A 16,622-nucleotide genomic window follows, 5' to 3' on the forward strand; every position below is an offset into this window, starting at 1 on the left:
AGGGGAAGACTGCGACCTGAGCTGGTACAGAGATTGTTCATTTATAGAGAAAAGGGAAGACTGTGACCTGAGCTGGTACAGAGATTGTTCATTTATAGAGAAAGGGGAAGACTGTGACCTGAGCTGGTACAGCGATTGTTCATTTATAGAGAAAAGGGAAGACTGTGACCTGAGCTGGTACAGAGATTGTTCATTTATAGAGAAAGGGGAAGACTGTGACCTGAGCTGGTGCAGAGATTATTCATGTCAATTCTATCAGAGGATTCTTAAATATAAGTCTAATTGAAGAGACTGTACCTATCTGACAGCCTGCGTTCCACAGGGGAACTGGGTTGTAGTTGGAGGAGGCTGTTCTGGAGCCAGCTGGGTAGATACGGCTCAGCTTGGTCATGTTGTGGTGGATAAAGGCTTTAGCTGGAAGAGATGTAAACCAGACAGGTTAATGGTGCAATCCTTGTAAGAACTGTTCTAGAACATGCATAATGAAATATCTATAGTACATTGAATCAAGGCTGAATGGTCCTGTTATTCAGGCTCGCTGTTATTCAGGCTTTCTGTTATTCAGGCTTGCTGTAACAGAACAGAGGGTTTTACCTGCTGTCTCAGCCAGGTTAACAGCCTTGCTCTCTTTAAAGGAGGACATCTCATAGAAGGCCTGGTTGTCTTTAGCATGCTCAAACCCTGAGAAGTGGACACTCTTACAGTAGATCACCAGATCAGACAGCTGCTTGGCTAGCTTGATCTTTGACTTCTGAAAAGCAATAAAACAGCATTTTTAGAAAATCTACAGAAATAGAGATGTTTTGAATTAATTTCTATCAAAGTATTCCCATATGTGTTTTCCTTAGCATATGGCCTGAAATGGAACTAGTTCTGCTGAGGACAGTTTTGCAGCTAATCCACAGTAGAGCTTGGCACCACAGTAGAGCTTGGCACCACAGTAGCATGGCACCACAGTAGCATGGTACCACAGTAGCATGGTACCACAGTAGCATGGTACCACAGTAGCATGGCACCACAGTAGCATGGCACCACAGTAGAGCTTGGCACCACAGTAGCATGGTACCACAGTAGCTTGGCACCACAGTAGAGCTTGGCACCACAGTAGCATGGTACCACAGTAGCATGGTACCACAGTAGAGCTTGGCACCAGAGTAGCATGGTACCACAGTAGCATGGTACCACAGTAGCATGGTACCACAGTAGCATGGCACCACAGTAGCATGGCACCACAGTAGCATGGTACCACAGTAGCATGGTACCACAGTAGCATGGCACCACAGTAGCATGGCACCACAGTAGCATGGCACCACAGTAGCATGGTACCACAGTAGCATGGCACCACAGTAGCATGGTACCACAGTAGTTTGGCACCACAGTAGCATGGAACCACAGTAGAGCTTGGCACCACAGTAGAGCTTGGCACCACAGTAGCATGGCACCACAGTAGCATGGTACCACAGTAGCATGGCACCACAGTAGCATGGTACCACAGTAGTTTGGCACCACAGTAGCATGGCACCACAGTAGAGCTTGGCACCACAGTAGCATGGCACCACAGTAGCATGGCACCACAGTAGCATGGTACCACAGTAGCATGGCACCACAGTAGCATGGTACCACAGTAGTTTGGCACCACAGTAGCATGGTACCACAGTAGTTTGGCACCACAGTAGCATGGCACCACAGTAGCATGGTACCACAGTAGCATGGTACCACAGTAGCATGGCACCACAGTAGCATGGTACCACAGTAGCTTGGCACCACAGTAGCTTGGCACCACAGTAGCTTGGCACCACAGTAGCATGGTACCACAGTAGCATGGTACCACAGTAGCATGGTACCACAGTAGCTTGGCACCACAGTAGTTTGGCATCACAGTAGCATGGTACCACAGTAGCTTGGCACCACAGTAGCATGGTACCACAGTAGCATGGTACCACAGTAGCTTGGCACCACAGTAGCTTGGCACCACAGTAGCTTGGCACCACAGTAGCATGGTACCACAGTAGCATGGTACCACAGTAGCATGGTACCACAGTAGCTTGGCACCACAGTAGTTTGGCATCACAGTAGCATGGTACCACAGTAGCTTGGCACCACAGTAGCATGGTACCACAGTAGCATGGTACCACAGTAGCATGGTACCACAGTAGCTTGGCACCACAGTAGCGTGACACCACAGTAGTAGCTTGGCACCACAGTAGCTTGGCACCACAGTAGCGTGACACCACAGTAGCATGGTACCACAGTAGCATGGTACCACAGTAGCATGGTACCACAGTAGCATGGCACCACAGTAGCGTGACACCACAGTAGCATGGTACCACAGTAGCATGGTACCACAGTAGCATGGTACCACAGTAGCATGGCACCACAGTAGCATGGTACCACAGTAGCATGGTACCACAGTAGCATGGTACCACAGTAGCATGGCACCACAGTAGCATGGCACCACAGTAGCATGGCACCACAGTAGCATGGTACCACAGTAGCATGGCACCACAGTAGCATGGTACCACAGTAGTTTGGCACCACAGTAGCATGGCACCACAGTAGAGCTTGGCACCACAGTAGAGCTTGGCACCACAGTAGCATGGCACCACAGTAGCATGGTACCACAGTAGCATGGCACCACAGTAGCATGGTACCACAGTAGTTTGGCACCACAGTAGCATGGCACCACAGTAGAGCTTGGCACCACAGTAGCATGGCACCACAGTAGCATGGCACCACAGTAGCATGGTACCACAGTAGCATGGCACCACAGTAGCATGGTACCACAGTAGTTTGGCACCACAGTAGCATGGTACCACAGTAGTTTGGCACCACAGTAGCATGGCACCACAGTAGCATGGTACCACAGTAGCATGGTACCACAGTAGCATGGCACCACAGTAGAGCGTGACACCACAGTAGCATGGCACCACAGTAGCATGGTACCACAGTAGCATGGCACCACAGTAGCATGGTACCACAGTAGCATGGTACCACAGTAGCATGGCACCACAGTAGAGCGTGACACCACAGTAGCATGGCACCACAGTAGCATGGTACCACAGTAGCATGGCACCACAGTAGCTTGGCACCACAGTAGCTTGGCACCACAGTAGTTTGGCATCACAGTAGCATGGTACCACAGTAGCTTGGCACCACAGTAGCATGGTACCACAGTAGCATGGTACCACAGTAGCTTGGCACCACAGTAGCTTGGCACCACAGTAGCTTGGCACCACAGTAGCATGGCACCACAGTAGCATGGTACCACAGTAGCATGGTACCACAGTAGCATGGTACCACAGTAGCTTGGCACCACAGTAGTTTGGCATCACAGTAGCATGGTACCACAGTAGCTTGGCACCACAGTAGCATGGTACCACAGTAGCATGGTACCACAGTAGCATGGTACCACAGTAGCTTGGCACCACAGTAGCGTGACACCACAGTAGCTTGGCACCACAGTAGCTTGGCACCACAGTAGCGTGACACCACAGTAGCATGGCACCACAGCAGCATGGCATCACAGTAGTTTGGCACCACAGTAGCGTGACACCACAGTAGCATGGTACCACAGTAGCATGGTACCACAGTAGCTTGGCACCACAGTAGCGTGACACCACAGTAGCTTGGCACCACAGTAGCTTGGCACCACAGTAGCGTGACACCACAGTAGCATGGTACCACAGTAGCATGGTACCACAGTAGCATGGTACCACAGTAGCATGGTACCACAGTAGCTTGGCACCACAGTAGCTTGGCACCACAGTAGCATGGTACCACAGTAGCATGGTACCACAGTAGCATGGTACCACAGTAGCTTGGCACCACAGTAGCGTGACACCACAGTAGCGTGACACCACAGTAGCATGGTACCACAGTAGCATGGTACCACAGTAGCATGGTACCACAGTAGCATGGTACCACAGTAGCTTGGCACCACAGTAGCTTGGCACCACAGTAGCATGGTACCACAGTAGCATGGTACCACAGTAGCATGGTACCACAGTAGCTTGGCACCACAGTAGCGTGACACCACAGTAGCTTGGCACCACAGTAGCTTGGCACCACAGTAGCGTGACACCACAGTAGCATGGTACCACAGTAGCATGGTACCACAGTAGCATGGTACCACAGTAGCATGGCACCACAGTAGCGTGACACCACAGTAGCATGGTACCACAGTAGCATGGTACCACAGTAGCATGGTACCACAGTAGCATGGCACCACAGTAGCATGGTACCACAGTAGCATGGTACCACAGTAGCATGGTACCACAGTAGCATGGCACCACAGTAGCATGGCACCACAGTAGCATGGCACCACAGTAGCATGGTACCACAGTAGCATGGCACCACAGTAGCATGGTACCACAGTAGTTTGGCACCACAGTAGCATGGCACCACAGTAGAGCTTGGCACCACAGTAGAGCTTGGCACCACAGTAGCATGGCACCACAGTAGCATGGTACCACAGTAGCATGGCACCACAGTAGCATGGTACCACAGTAGTTTGGCACCACAGTAGCATGGCACCACAGTAGAGCTTGGCACCACAGTAGCATGGCACCACAGTAGCATGGCACCACAGTAGCATGGTACCACAGTAGCATGGCACCACAGTAGCATGGTACCACAGTAGTTTGGCACCACAGTAGCATGGTACCACAGTAGTTTGGCACCACAGTAGCATGGCACCACAGTAGCATGGTACCACAGTAGCATGGTACCACAGTAGCATGGCACCACAGTAGAGCGTGACACCACAGTAGCATGGCACCACAGTAGCATGGTACCACAGTAGCATGGCACCACAGTAGCATGGTACCACAGTAGCATGGTACCACAGTAGCATGGCACCACAGTAGAGCGTGACACCACAGTAGCATGGCACCACAGTAGCATGGTACCACAGTAGCATGGCACCACAGTAGCTTGGCACCACAGTAGCTTGGCACCACAGTAGTTTGGCATCACAGTAGCATGGTACCACAGTAGCTTGGCACCACAGTAGCATGGTACCACAGTAGCATGGTACCACAGTAGCTTGGCACCACAGTAGCTTGGCACCACAGTAGCTTGGCACCACAGTAGCATGGTACCACAGTAGCATGGTACCACAGTAGCATGGTACCACAGTAGCATGGTACCACAGTAGCTTGGCACCACAGTAGTTTGGCATCACAGTAGCATGGTACCACAGTAGCTTGGCACCACAGTAGCATGGTACCACAGTAGCATGGTACCACAGTAGCATGGTACCACAGTAGCTTGGCACCACAGTAGCGTGACACCACAGTAGCTTGGCACCACAGTAGCTTGGCACCACAGTAGCGTGACACCACAGTAGCATGGCACCACAGCAGCATGGCATCACAGTAGTTTGGCACCACAGTAGCGTGACACCACAGTAGCATGGTACCACAGTAGCATGGTACCACAGTAGCTTGGCACCACAGTAGCGTGACACCACAGTAGCTTGGCACCACAGTAGCTTGGCACCACAGTAGCGTGACACCACAGTAGCATGGCACCACAGTAGCATGGCACCACAGCAGCATGGCATCACAGTAGCTTGGCACCACAGTAGCGTGACACCACAGTAGCATGGCACCACAGTAGCTTGGCACCACAGTAGCTTGGCACCACAGTAGCGTGACACCACAGTAGCATGGCACCACAGCAGCATGGCATCACAGTAGCTTGGCACCACAGTAGCGTGACACCACAGTAGCATGGCACCACAGTAGCTTGGCACCACAGTAGCTTGGCATCACAGTAGCTTGACACCACAGTAGCTTGGTACCACAGTAGCTTGGCACCACAGTAGCTTGGCACCACAGTAGCTTGGCACCACAGTAGCTTGGCACCACAGTAGCTTGACACCACCGTAGCTTGGCACCACAGTAGCTTGGCACCACAGTAGCTTGGCACCACAGTAGCTTGGCACCACTGTAGCATGACCATGTCCAAAATGGCACTCTATTCTACTTCTTCTTACCACTGTCCTATGGGCTGGTAGTGCACTACTAGGGATTAGGGTGACATTTGGGACACCATGGCTTTGACTACCTTGGCACCACAGCAGCGTGTTGCCGTACCTTGGCTTTGGCCTTCTGTCCGTTGGTGTCTGTCTTGGAGTTGTTGGTCTCTGCAGCCTCGTCCTCCTCTGAGACACAGTCTTCCTCTACTCCAGGACTAGTATTGCTGAAGACGGCATCCAGCTTGTTCAGACGTTTCCCCTTGATGATGAACCGACCCTTCAATTCCTACACAGAGACAGACAGATACACATTGTGTTAATGGAGATGCATCTATACTAGATAATTGAATGACTACTAAATCCCAGGATACCCTGTTAAGGGTTCAACAGCAAAGCTGGTTAAGCCCTATTGTATATTTTCATTATTGTTATTGTTATTATACCGGTTCTTCTAGCAAGGAAAATGAAAATAGTAAGGCTGAGGAGGGTGCAACTTGACATGATGGTAAAGGCCCATAGTCCACACCCTGTCATGCAATGCCGGAAAACCTTTGACATGATGGTAAAGGCCCATAGTCCACACCCTGTCATGCAATGCCGGAAAACCTTTGACATGATGGTAAAGGCCCATAGTCCACACCCTGTCATGCAATGCCGGAAAACCTTTGACATGATGGTAAAGGCCCATAGTCCACACCCTGTCATGCAATGCCGGAAAACCTTTGACATGATGGTAAAGGCCCATAGTCCACACCCTGTCATGCAATGCCGGAAAACCTTTGACATGATGGTAAAGGCCCATAGTCCACACCCTGTCATGCAATGCCGGAAAACCTTTGACATGATGGTAAAGGCCCATAGTCCACACCCTGTCATGCAATGCCGGAAAACCTTTGTACTAGAGTGAAGCGGTTTCTAGAGTAATGCAAGGTCTCAGCATATGGAAAATTAACAAATGTACAGAAAGATCAGTGTGAAGGCCAAATGACAGAGGAAGAACCTTTCTGAGGCTATTAAATCCTCTCAGTCTGGAAAAACCCCAGGGCTTGATGGCATACCAGTAGAGGAATATGAAGAATTTTTGATATAATAAAAGCTCTATTGGTAGATTGTTTTAACTATTCCTATAAAAATGGTGGTCTGTCAGGTACTCAGCAGGTAGGTCTGATTTCTCTGTTATTAAAACAAGACCCAGATGGCAAATATAAAGACCCAGTCATCATGAAACATCTAAGCCAGGCCTAGTATTCATAGCGGATTTTGAAAAGGCATTTTATAAAGTAAGACTGGATTTTATTTTTGAATTTTTGAATTTTTAGTAATTATTTTATAAAATGGGTAAAAATAATGTATAGCAACCCCAGGTGGAAAATGGTAAATAACGGCTACTTCTCAGAGTTCTGAATTGTCAAGAGGAGTTAAACAAGGGTGTCCGCTGCCACCATATCTATTCGTTATGGCCGTCGAAATGCTAGCTATTAAAATCAGATCCAATAACAACATTAGAGGATTAGAAATCCAAGGCTTAAAAACAAAGGTGTCCATGTATGCCGATGACTCTAGTTTTATATTAAGTCCGCGAGCTAGATCCCTGCAATGACTGATTGAAGATCTAGATAACTTTTATGTACTTTTATGTACTCTCTGGACTAAAACCTAAATTATGATAAGTGTACAATATTACATATTGGATCTTTAAACTTTTACATTACCCTGCAGTTTACCTATAAAATGGGCTGATGGTGAAGTAGACATACTTGGTATTCATAACACAAAATATATAAATAAGTTATCCACAATGAATTTCAATACAAAACTTGTAAAAATAGAGAAGATCCTGCAACCATGGAGAGGTAAATACCTGTCTAACATGCTGATTTAGTAGCATGCTAGTTAGTAGCAGTAAAAGTACTGAGTCGGCACAAACATAGCTAGCTAATACAGCCTGATTCCAGTGCAAAAGATATAACATTTTACATATCCATGAGAGGCGTAGCAGTCGGATGTGTGTTTGTCTTGTCCTGTGTAAATAGTCTGTTTTTTGTTTTTTTTCCCGTATATATTTTAATCTCCCTTTCCATCTATGAACTAAATATACTTTCCTGCAACCCGCCTCACCCAATGTGGTACGGATCTGCTATTTTTATACCTAATAACCGGTACCTCCATCAGGAGCAAGCCAGCTAACCAGCTACTAGCTATTAGTCTTTGTTAGCCACTACTAGTAGTCTCCACCTTTAGCTCGGACATCAGCCAGCTTTAGCTTCGGACAATACCTGCCAGTCTGCACAGCGCAATATCAACCCAGAGCATATTGGACTGTTTTCTCTACCACATCACCGGATTCCTGCTGCAAGCTCTGGACCATTACACCAGATCATCGCAGCTAGCTAGCTGCAACTGAGTGGCTAATGCCTCTGTCTCAAAGCAAGCACCAGTTAGCCTTGAGCTAGCCTCGAACTAGGCCCATCTCCCAGCTAGCCGACGAAGTAAACAAGATAATTCTTGGGCTACAATAACTCTTTTGGCAATTTGCATTGACCCGTTATTGTCGACAAGGAGCCCCGCCGATCCATCACAACTGGTCTGCCGACGTAATTGTCCGATGTGGTTTCAACAGGCTTTTCCGTTGCGATGTCACCAAAGACCCATCTGCCAACCCCGGCCCGCTAGCTTTCTGAACGCCGTGTCTCCCGCTCGCCTAGCGTAGTAGTGACTACCGAACGGCTCCCTGACTCACCTATTGCTGCTCATTGGACCCTATGATCACTCAGCTACACAGCTGTTGCCTGCTGGACTGTTCACTAACACGGTACCTCATTTTGTTAATCTGTCGGCCCCAGCCTCGAACTCAGGATCTGTGGGTTAACTGCCTGTTCAGGGGCAGAATGACAGATTTGTACCTTGTCAGCTCAGGGATTCGAGCTTGCAACATTTCGGTTACTAGTCCAACACTCTAACCACTAGGCTACCCTGCCGCCCCAAATGAGAAAGAAGATTCTCTGCTACTACTTTCACCACTTTTAGTCTTGAAATCTTTGGTTCTTTACTAAACTACTCACTCTGTTTCGCACAGGGCCTCACATGTGAATCCTTAAAGAGATGGATGAGGTCATGGTTTAAGAGGTGGCAAGTAGCCTAGTGGTTAGAGCGTTGGGTCAGTAACCAAAAGGTTGCTAGATCGAATCCCCAAGCTGACAAGGTAAAAATCTGTCCTGCTTCCCCTGAACAAGGCAGTTAACCCACTGTTCCTAGGCTGTCAATGTAAATAAGAATGTGTTAAAAAAAGAGGGTTTCAACCATGATCAATGGGTGGAGACAAAGAGGAACTCTCCAGTAGGTGTACCAAAACATTCAAGAGCCATTTTCTCAGAAGTGGGGTTACCAGTTTATCAACTTTCAAAGCAGAACTACTTTCCCATTCTTCTTCAACTGCAGTGTATGATATATGATTTTCTATCTCTAAGTCTCTACCTTTATCGAATGTAAAACCATTTCGGAGTTAATGCCTAACCTTAACCATTCAGAGTTAATGCCTAACCTTAACCATTCAGAGTTAATGCCTAACCTTAACCATTCAGAGTTAATGCCTAACCTTAACCATTCAGAGTTAATGCCTAACCTTAACCATTCAGAGTTAATGCCTAACCTTAACCATTCAGAGTTAATGCCTAACCTTAACCATTCAAGGTTAATGCCTAACCTTAACCATCCAGAGTTAATGCCTAACCTTAACCATTCAGAGTTAATGAGAACTTAACCATTCAGAGTTAATGAGTAACCTTAACCATTCAGAGTTAATGAGTAACCTTAACCATTCAGAGTTAATAAGAACTTAACCATTCAGAGTTAATGAGTAACCTTAACCATTCAGAGTTAATGAGAACTTAACCATTCAGAGTTAATGAGAACTTAACCATTCAGAGTTAATGCCTAACCTTAACCATTCAGAGTTAATGAGAACTTAACCATTCAGAGTTAATGAGAACTTAATCATTCAGAGTTAATGAGAACTTAATCATTCAGAGTTAATGAGAACTTAATCATTCAGAGTTAATGAGTAACCTTAACCATTCAGAGTTAATGCCTAACCTTAACCATTCAGAGTTAATGCCTAACCTTAACCATTCAGAGTTAATGCCTAACCTTAACCATTCAGAGTTAATGCCTAACCTTAACCATTCAGAGTTAATGTCTAACCTTAACCATTCAGAGTTAATGTCTAACCTTAACCATTCAGAGTTAATGAGAACTTAACCATTCAGAGTTAATGAGAACTTAACCTTGGAACAATACAGAGAAGTAACACTTTGAGATGATGAACGTCTAATTCTGACTTGACACTGTGAGAGCTTGTTGAAACATCAGCACCACAGATAACTTCCACGAGTCTGTGAACGATCTGAGAGACATGGCCAGAAGGGCCTTGTAAGCCATCAAAAGAAACGTAAAAATTGACATCCCAACTAAGATCTGGCTAAAAATTCTCCAATCAGTTAATGAACCCATTGCCCTTAAAGGTTGTGAGGTCTGGGGTCCACTCACCAACTAAGAATTCACAAAATGGGACTAACACCCAATTGAGACTGCATGAGAGTACAAAATGCAGAGTACAAAGCAAAACCCCAAATAAAGCATGCAGAGCAGAATTAGGACTATACACACAAATGATCAAAATCCATCATAGGACTTGAAAAAACTTTCAACTTTCAAAGTTCTTGACATTTTCCACATTGACTGACCTTCATGTCTTAAAGTAATGATGGGCTGTCGTTTTTTTCTTTGCTTATTTGAGCTGTTCTTGCCATAATATGGACTTTGTCTTTTTACAAATAGCCCTATATTCTGTATACCACCTCTACCTTGTCACAACACAACTGATTGGCTCAAATGCATTAAGAAGGAAAAGACATTCCACAAATGAACTTTTAACAAGGCATAACTTTTAATTGAAATGCATTCCAGGTAACTTTAACCTTATGAAGCTGGTTGAGAGAATGCCAAAAGTGTATAAAGCTGTCATCAAGGCAAAGGGTGGCTACTTTTTAGAATCTAAAATATAAAATATATTTTGATTTGTTTAACACTTTTTTGGTTACTACCTGATCTATTTGTGCTATTTCATAGATTTGATGTCTTCACTATTATTCCACAATGTAAAGAATAGTACAAATTAAGACAAACCCTTGAATGAGAAGGTGTGTCCAAACTTTTTGCTGATACTCTATACACACATTTCTTTAATTATGAGAGAGAGAGAGAGAGAGAGAGAGAGAGAGAGAGAGAGAGAGAGAGAGAGAGAGAGAGAGAGAGAGAGAGAGAGAGAGAGAGAGAGAGAGAGAGAGAGAGAGAGAGAGAGAGAGAGAGAGAGAGAGAGAGAGAGAGAGAGAGAGAGAGAGAGAGAGAGAGAGAGAGAGAGAGAGAGAGAGAGAGAGAGAGAGAGAGGTTCATTTAGTTTTTCTCCAGCAACATTCTTTGTGTTGGCTGTATGAAGACAAATTAAATCAGAAATACTGTTAATATATTAAATCAGAAGCAGCTGTAGCATTCCTGCCGAGCCTCGAAGACAGACAGACTCTAACAGACAGATACTGTTAGCCCTATAGACAGGCTCTAACAGACAGATACTGTTAGCCCTATAGACAGGCTCTAACAGACAGATACTGCAGCCCTATAGACAGGCTCTAACAGACAGATACTGTTAGCCCTATAGACAGGCTCTAACAGACAGATACTGTTAGCCCTATAGACAGGCTCTAACAGACAGATACTGTTAGCCCTATAGACAGGCTCTAACAGACAGATACTGCAGCCCTATAGACAGGCTCTAACAGACAGATACTGTTAGCCCTATAGACAGGCTCTAACAGACAGATACTGTTAGCCCTATAGACAGGAATCTAACAGACAGATACTGTTAGCCCTATAGACAGGCTCTAACAGACAGATACTGTTAGCCCTATAGACAGGCTCTAACAGACAGATACTGTTAGCCCTATAGAAAGGCTCTAACAGACAGATACTGCAGCCCTATAGACAGGCTCTAACAGACAGATACTGTTAGCCCTATAGACAGGCTCTAACAGACAGATACTGTTAGCCCTATAGACAGGCTCTAACAGACAGATACTGTTAGCCCTATAGACAGGCTCTAACAGACAGATACTGTTAGCCTCATAGACAGACAGGCTCTAACAGACAGATACTGTTAGCCCTATAGACAGGCTCTAACAGACAGATACTGTTAGCCCTATAGACAGACAGGCTCTAACAGACAGATACTGTTAGCCTCATAGACAGACAGGCTCTGACAGATAATGTTAGCCCTATAGACAGGCTCTAACAGACAGATACTGTTAGCCTCATAGACAGACAGGCTCTAACAGACAGAAACTGTTAGCCTCAAAGACAGACAGGCTCTAACAGACAGATACTGTTAGCCTCATAGACAGACAGGCTCTAACAGACAGAAACTGTTAGCCTCATAGACAGACAGGCTCTAACAGACAGATACTATTAGCCCTATAGACAGGCTCTAACAGACAGATACTGTTAGCCCTATAGACAGGCTCTAACAGACAGATACTGTTAGCCCTATAGACAGGCTCTAACAGACAGATACTGCAGCCCTATAGACAGGCTCTAACAGACAGATACTGTTAGCCCTATAGACAGGCTCTAACAGACAGATACTGTTAGCCCTATAGACAGGCTCTAACAGACAGATACTGTTAGCCCTATAGACAGGCTCTAACAGACAGATACTGCAGCCCTATAGACAGGCTCTAACAGACAGATACTGTTAGCCCTATAGACAGGCTCTAACAGACAGATACTGTTAGCCCTATAGACAGGAATCTAACAGACAGATACTGTTAGCCCTATAGACAGGCTCTAACAGACAGATACTGTTAGCCCTATAGACAGGCTCTAACAGACAGATACTGTTAGCCCTATAGAAAGGCTCTAACAGACAGATACTGCAGCCCTATAGACAGGCTCTAACAGACAGATACTGTTAGCCCTATAGACAGGCTCTAACAGACAGATACTGTTAGCCCTATAGACAGGCTCTAACAGACAGATACTGTTAGCCCTATAGACAGGCTCTAACAGACAGATACTGTTAGCCTCATAGACAGACAGGCTCTAACAGACAGATACTGTTAGCCCTATAGACAGGCTCTAACAGACAGATACTGTTAGCCCTATAGACAGACAGGCTCTAACAGACAGATACTGTTAGCCTCATAGACAGACAGGCTCTGACAGATAATGTTAGCCCTATAGACAGGCTCTAACAGACAGATACTGTTAGCCTCATAGACAGACAGGCTCTAACAGACAGAAACTGTTAGCCTCAAAGACAGACAGGCTCTAACAGACAGATACTGTTAGCCTCATAGACAGACAGGCTCTAACAGACAGAAACTGTTAGCCTCATAGACAGACAGGCTCTAACAGACAGATACTATTAGCCCTATAGACAGGCTCTAACAGACAGATACTGTTAGCCCTATAGACAGGCTCTAACAGACAGATACTGTTAGCCCTATAGACAGGCTCTAACAGACAGATACTGCAGCCCTATAGACAGGCTCTAACAGACAGATACTGTTAGCCCTATAGACAGGCTCTAACAGACAGATACTGTTAGCCCTATAGACAGGCTCTAACAGACAGATACTGTTAGCCCTATAGACAGGCTCTAACAGACAGATACTGCAGCCCTATAGACAGGCTCTAACAGACAGATACTGTTAGCCCTATAGACAGGCTCTAACAGACAGATACTGTTAGCCCTATAGACAGGAATCTAACAGACAGATACTGTTAGCCCTATAGACAGGCTCTAACAGACAGATACTGTTAGCCCTATAGACAGGCTCTAACAGACAGATACTGTTAGCCCTATAGAAAGGCTCTAACAGACAGATACTGCAGCCCTATAGACAGGCTCTAACAGACAGATACTGTTAGCCCTATAGACAGGCTCTAACAGACAGATACTGTTAGCCCTATAGACAGGCTCTAACAGACAGATACTGTTAGCCCTATAGACAGGCTCTAACAGACAGATACTGTTAGCCTCATAGACAGACAGGCTCTAACAGACAGATACTGTTAGCCCTATAGACAGGCTCTAACAGACAGATACTGTTAGCCCTATAGACAGACAGGCTCTAACAGACAGATACTGTTAGCCTCATAGACAGACAGGCTCTGACAGATAATGTTAGCCCTATAGACAGGCTCTAACAGACAGATACTGTTAGCCTCATAGACAGACAGGCTCTAACAGACAGAAACTGTTAGCCTCAAAGACAGACAGGCTCTAACAGACAGATACTGTTAGCCTCATAGACAGACAGGCTCTAACAGACAGAAACTGTTAGCCTCATAGACAGACAGGCTCTAACAGACAGATACTATTAGCCCTATAGACAGGCTCTAACAGACAGATACTGTTAGCCCTATAGACAGGCTCTAACAGACAGATACTGTTAGCCCTATAGACAGGCTCTAACAGACAGATACTGTTAGCCTCATAGACAGACAGGCTCTAACAGACAGAAACTGTTAGCCTCATAGACAGACAGGCTCTAACAGACAGATACTGTTAGCCCTATAGACAGGCTCTAACAGACAGATACTGTTAGCCCTATAGACAGGCTCTAACAGACAGATACTGTTAGCCCTATAGACAGGCTCTAACAGACAGATACGGTTAGCCCTATAGACAGGCTCTAACAGACAGATACTGTAGCCCTATAGACAGGCTCTAACAGACAGATACGGTTAGCCCTATAGACAGGCTCTAACAGACAGATACGGTTAGCCCTATAGACAGGCTCTAACAGACAGATACTGTTAGCCCTATAGACAGGCTCTAACAGACAGATAATGTTAGCCCTATAGACAGGCTCTAACAGACAGATACTGTTCATAGGGAAATCAAATTCCTTCTGGTAACACCCCAATCATATCCTAACCAGTCAGACAAGGTGTTATTGTTCTTCCTTCACACACTCAGTACTGACTTAGACTTTCATCTGTCTAGCATCCACAACTTGTTCAGGCTTGCCTCTTAGTGTTCATTTTTAAAATACCGGGTATGTGGTTACGAAGCTCCAGGCTTTAAACACTGAGGGTTGAAAAACAAACAAGGTTGGATGGATGGATGGATGGGTGGATGGATGGATGGGTGGGTCGGTGGATTATCTGTTAGTCTCTGACCTGGGGTGAGGGGAAGGCAGTGGGCATCTGGTCCTCCAGGGGGGAGGTGAGCAGGGCGCTGCCCAGGATGGAGATCATGTGCTTGGCCATCAGTTTCTGCTGCTCCAGTGTACAGTGGTTCTCCAGGGACAGGATCACTGGGTACTCTGATGTCTGGGGGAGGACAACAACATAACATTAGCAGTCATGTCCATCTCTACTGGTCATCACAGGGCTGGTTTGACTTCATGGTGAAACTTCACCTTGAAAGCGTTCTCCAGGGGTTAAAGGGACACTTCGGGATTTTAGCAGAGTCAGATTAACACTCTGTGTCCAATAGAAGGAAGTTATAGCTAGTTTCACGTGTCAGTGCTAACTAGAGTTAGCGCAATGACTGGAAGTCTATGGGTAACTGTTATTATGCTAGCAGATACCCATAGACTTCAAGTCATTGTACTAACGCTATTTAGCAATTGTGCTAGAGCTAGTTAGCAACTTCCTTCATTTTGGACACAGAGACATAAAAATGGTCATCAAAATGGTCAAGGTTACACTGACATTGAGGGCGTACTCTATGATGGGTTAGGGTCAGGTGTTATGGTTACCTTGAAGGCATACTCCTTGATGGCCTTGATGACATCTTTAAACAGGACCTTGGAGGTGAGGGTGTGGCCATGGTAGATGACTGGCTCCCCATGGGCCCCGTCCCAACAGTCTAACTCCACACAGCGACAACTCTTCATCAGGGCCCTAAAGACCACAACAAACATAGAGTACTACTAGTATCTCTAGTACTGTATCTAGTACTATATCTGTTATATCCACTACTGCATCTAGTACTGTATCTAGTACAATATCTATTATATCTAGAACTGTATCTAAAACTACATCTACTATATCTAATACTGTATCTAGTACAATATCTATTATGTCCACTACTGTATCCAGTACTATATCTAGTACTACATCTACTATGTCTACTACTGTATCTAGTACAATATCTTCTATATCTAGTCATGCATCTAGTACTATATCTAGATCTGTATCTAGTACTTTTGCTATTATGTCTAGTAATATATCTAGTACCACATCTAATATATCTAATACTGTATCTTGTACAATATCTATTATATCTAGTACTGTATGGAGTACTATATCTATTATATATGGTACTGCATCTAGTACTATATCTACTATATCTAGTACTGTATCTAGTACAATATATATTATATCTACTACTGTATCTCGTACTATATCTACTATATCTGGTACTGTATCTTGGACAATATCTACTATATCTAGTACTAGTTATATTATATATATTACTATATCTATATATATATCTACTGTATCTAGTACACTATCTACTATTAAGAGTACCGTATCTGTATATAGTACAATATCTGCTATATATAGTATTGTATCT

At 45.3% G+C, this 16,622-nt stretch overlaps 1 protein-coding gene across 2 annotated transcripts in view; it reads right to left on the reverse strand.

Annotated features, from left to right (window-relative positions):
- Positions 1 to 16,622, reverse strand: part of LOC139420113 (1-phosphatidylinositol 4,5-bisphosphate phosphodiesterase delta-1-like) — a 94,880-nt gene that overhangs the window by 3,261 nt on the left and 74,997 nt on the right. For both annotated transcript variants that reach the window (XM_071169842.1, XM_071169841.1), the window contains 5 exons: positions 15,802 to 15,946; positions 15,218 to 15,370; positions 6,099 to 6,266; positions 595 to 751; positions 298 to 414 (listed from right to left, as the gene is read on the reverse strand). In XM_071169842.1, coding sequence (XP_071025943.1) covers positions 298 to 414; positions 595 to 751; positions 6,099 to 6,266; positions 15,218 to 15,370; positions 15,802 to 15,946 — 740 coding nt within the window. The remainder of the gene's footprint in view (positions 1 to 297; positions 415 to 594; positions 752 to 6,098; positions 6,267 to 15,217; positions 15,371 to 15,801; positions 15,947 to 16,622) is intronic.

Source organism: Oncorhynchus clarkii, chromosome 11 (genome assembly GCF_045791955.1).
Source record: "Oncorhynchus clarkii lewisi isolate Uvic-CL-2024 chromosome 11, UVic_Ocla_1.0, whole genome shotgun sequence".
Taxonomy (NCBI): Eukaryota; Metazoa; Chordata; class Actinopteri; order Salmoniformes; family Salmonidae; genus Oncorhynchus; species Oncorhynchus clarkii.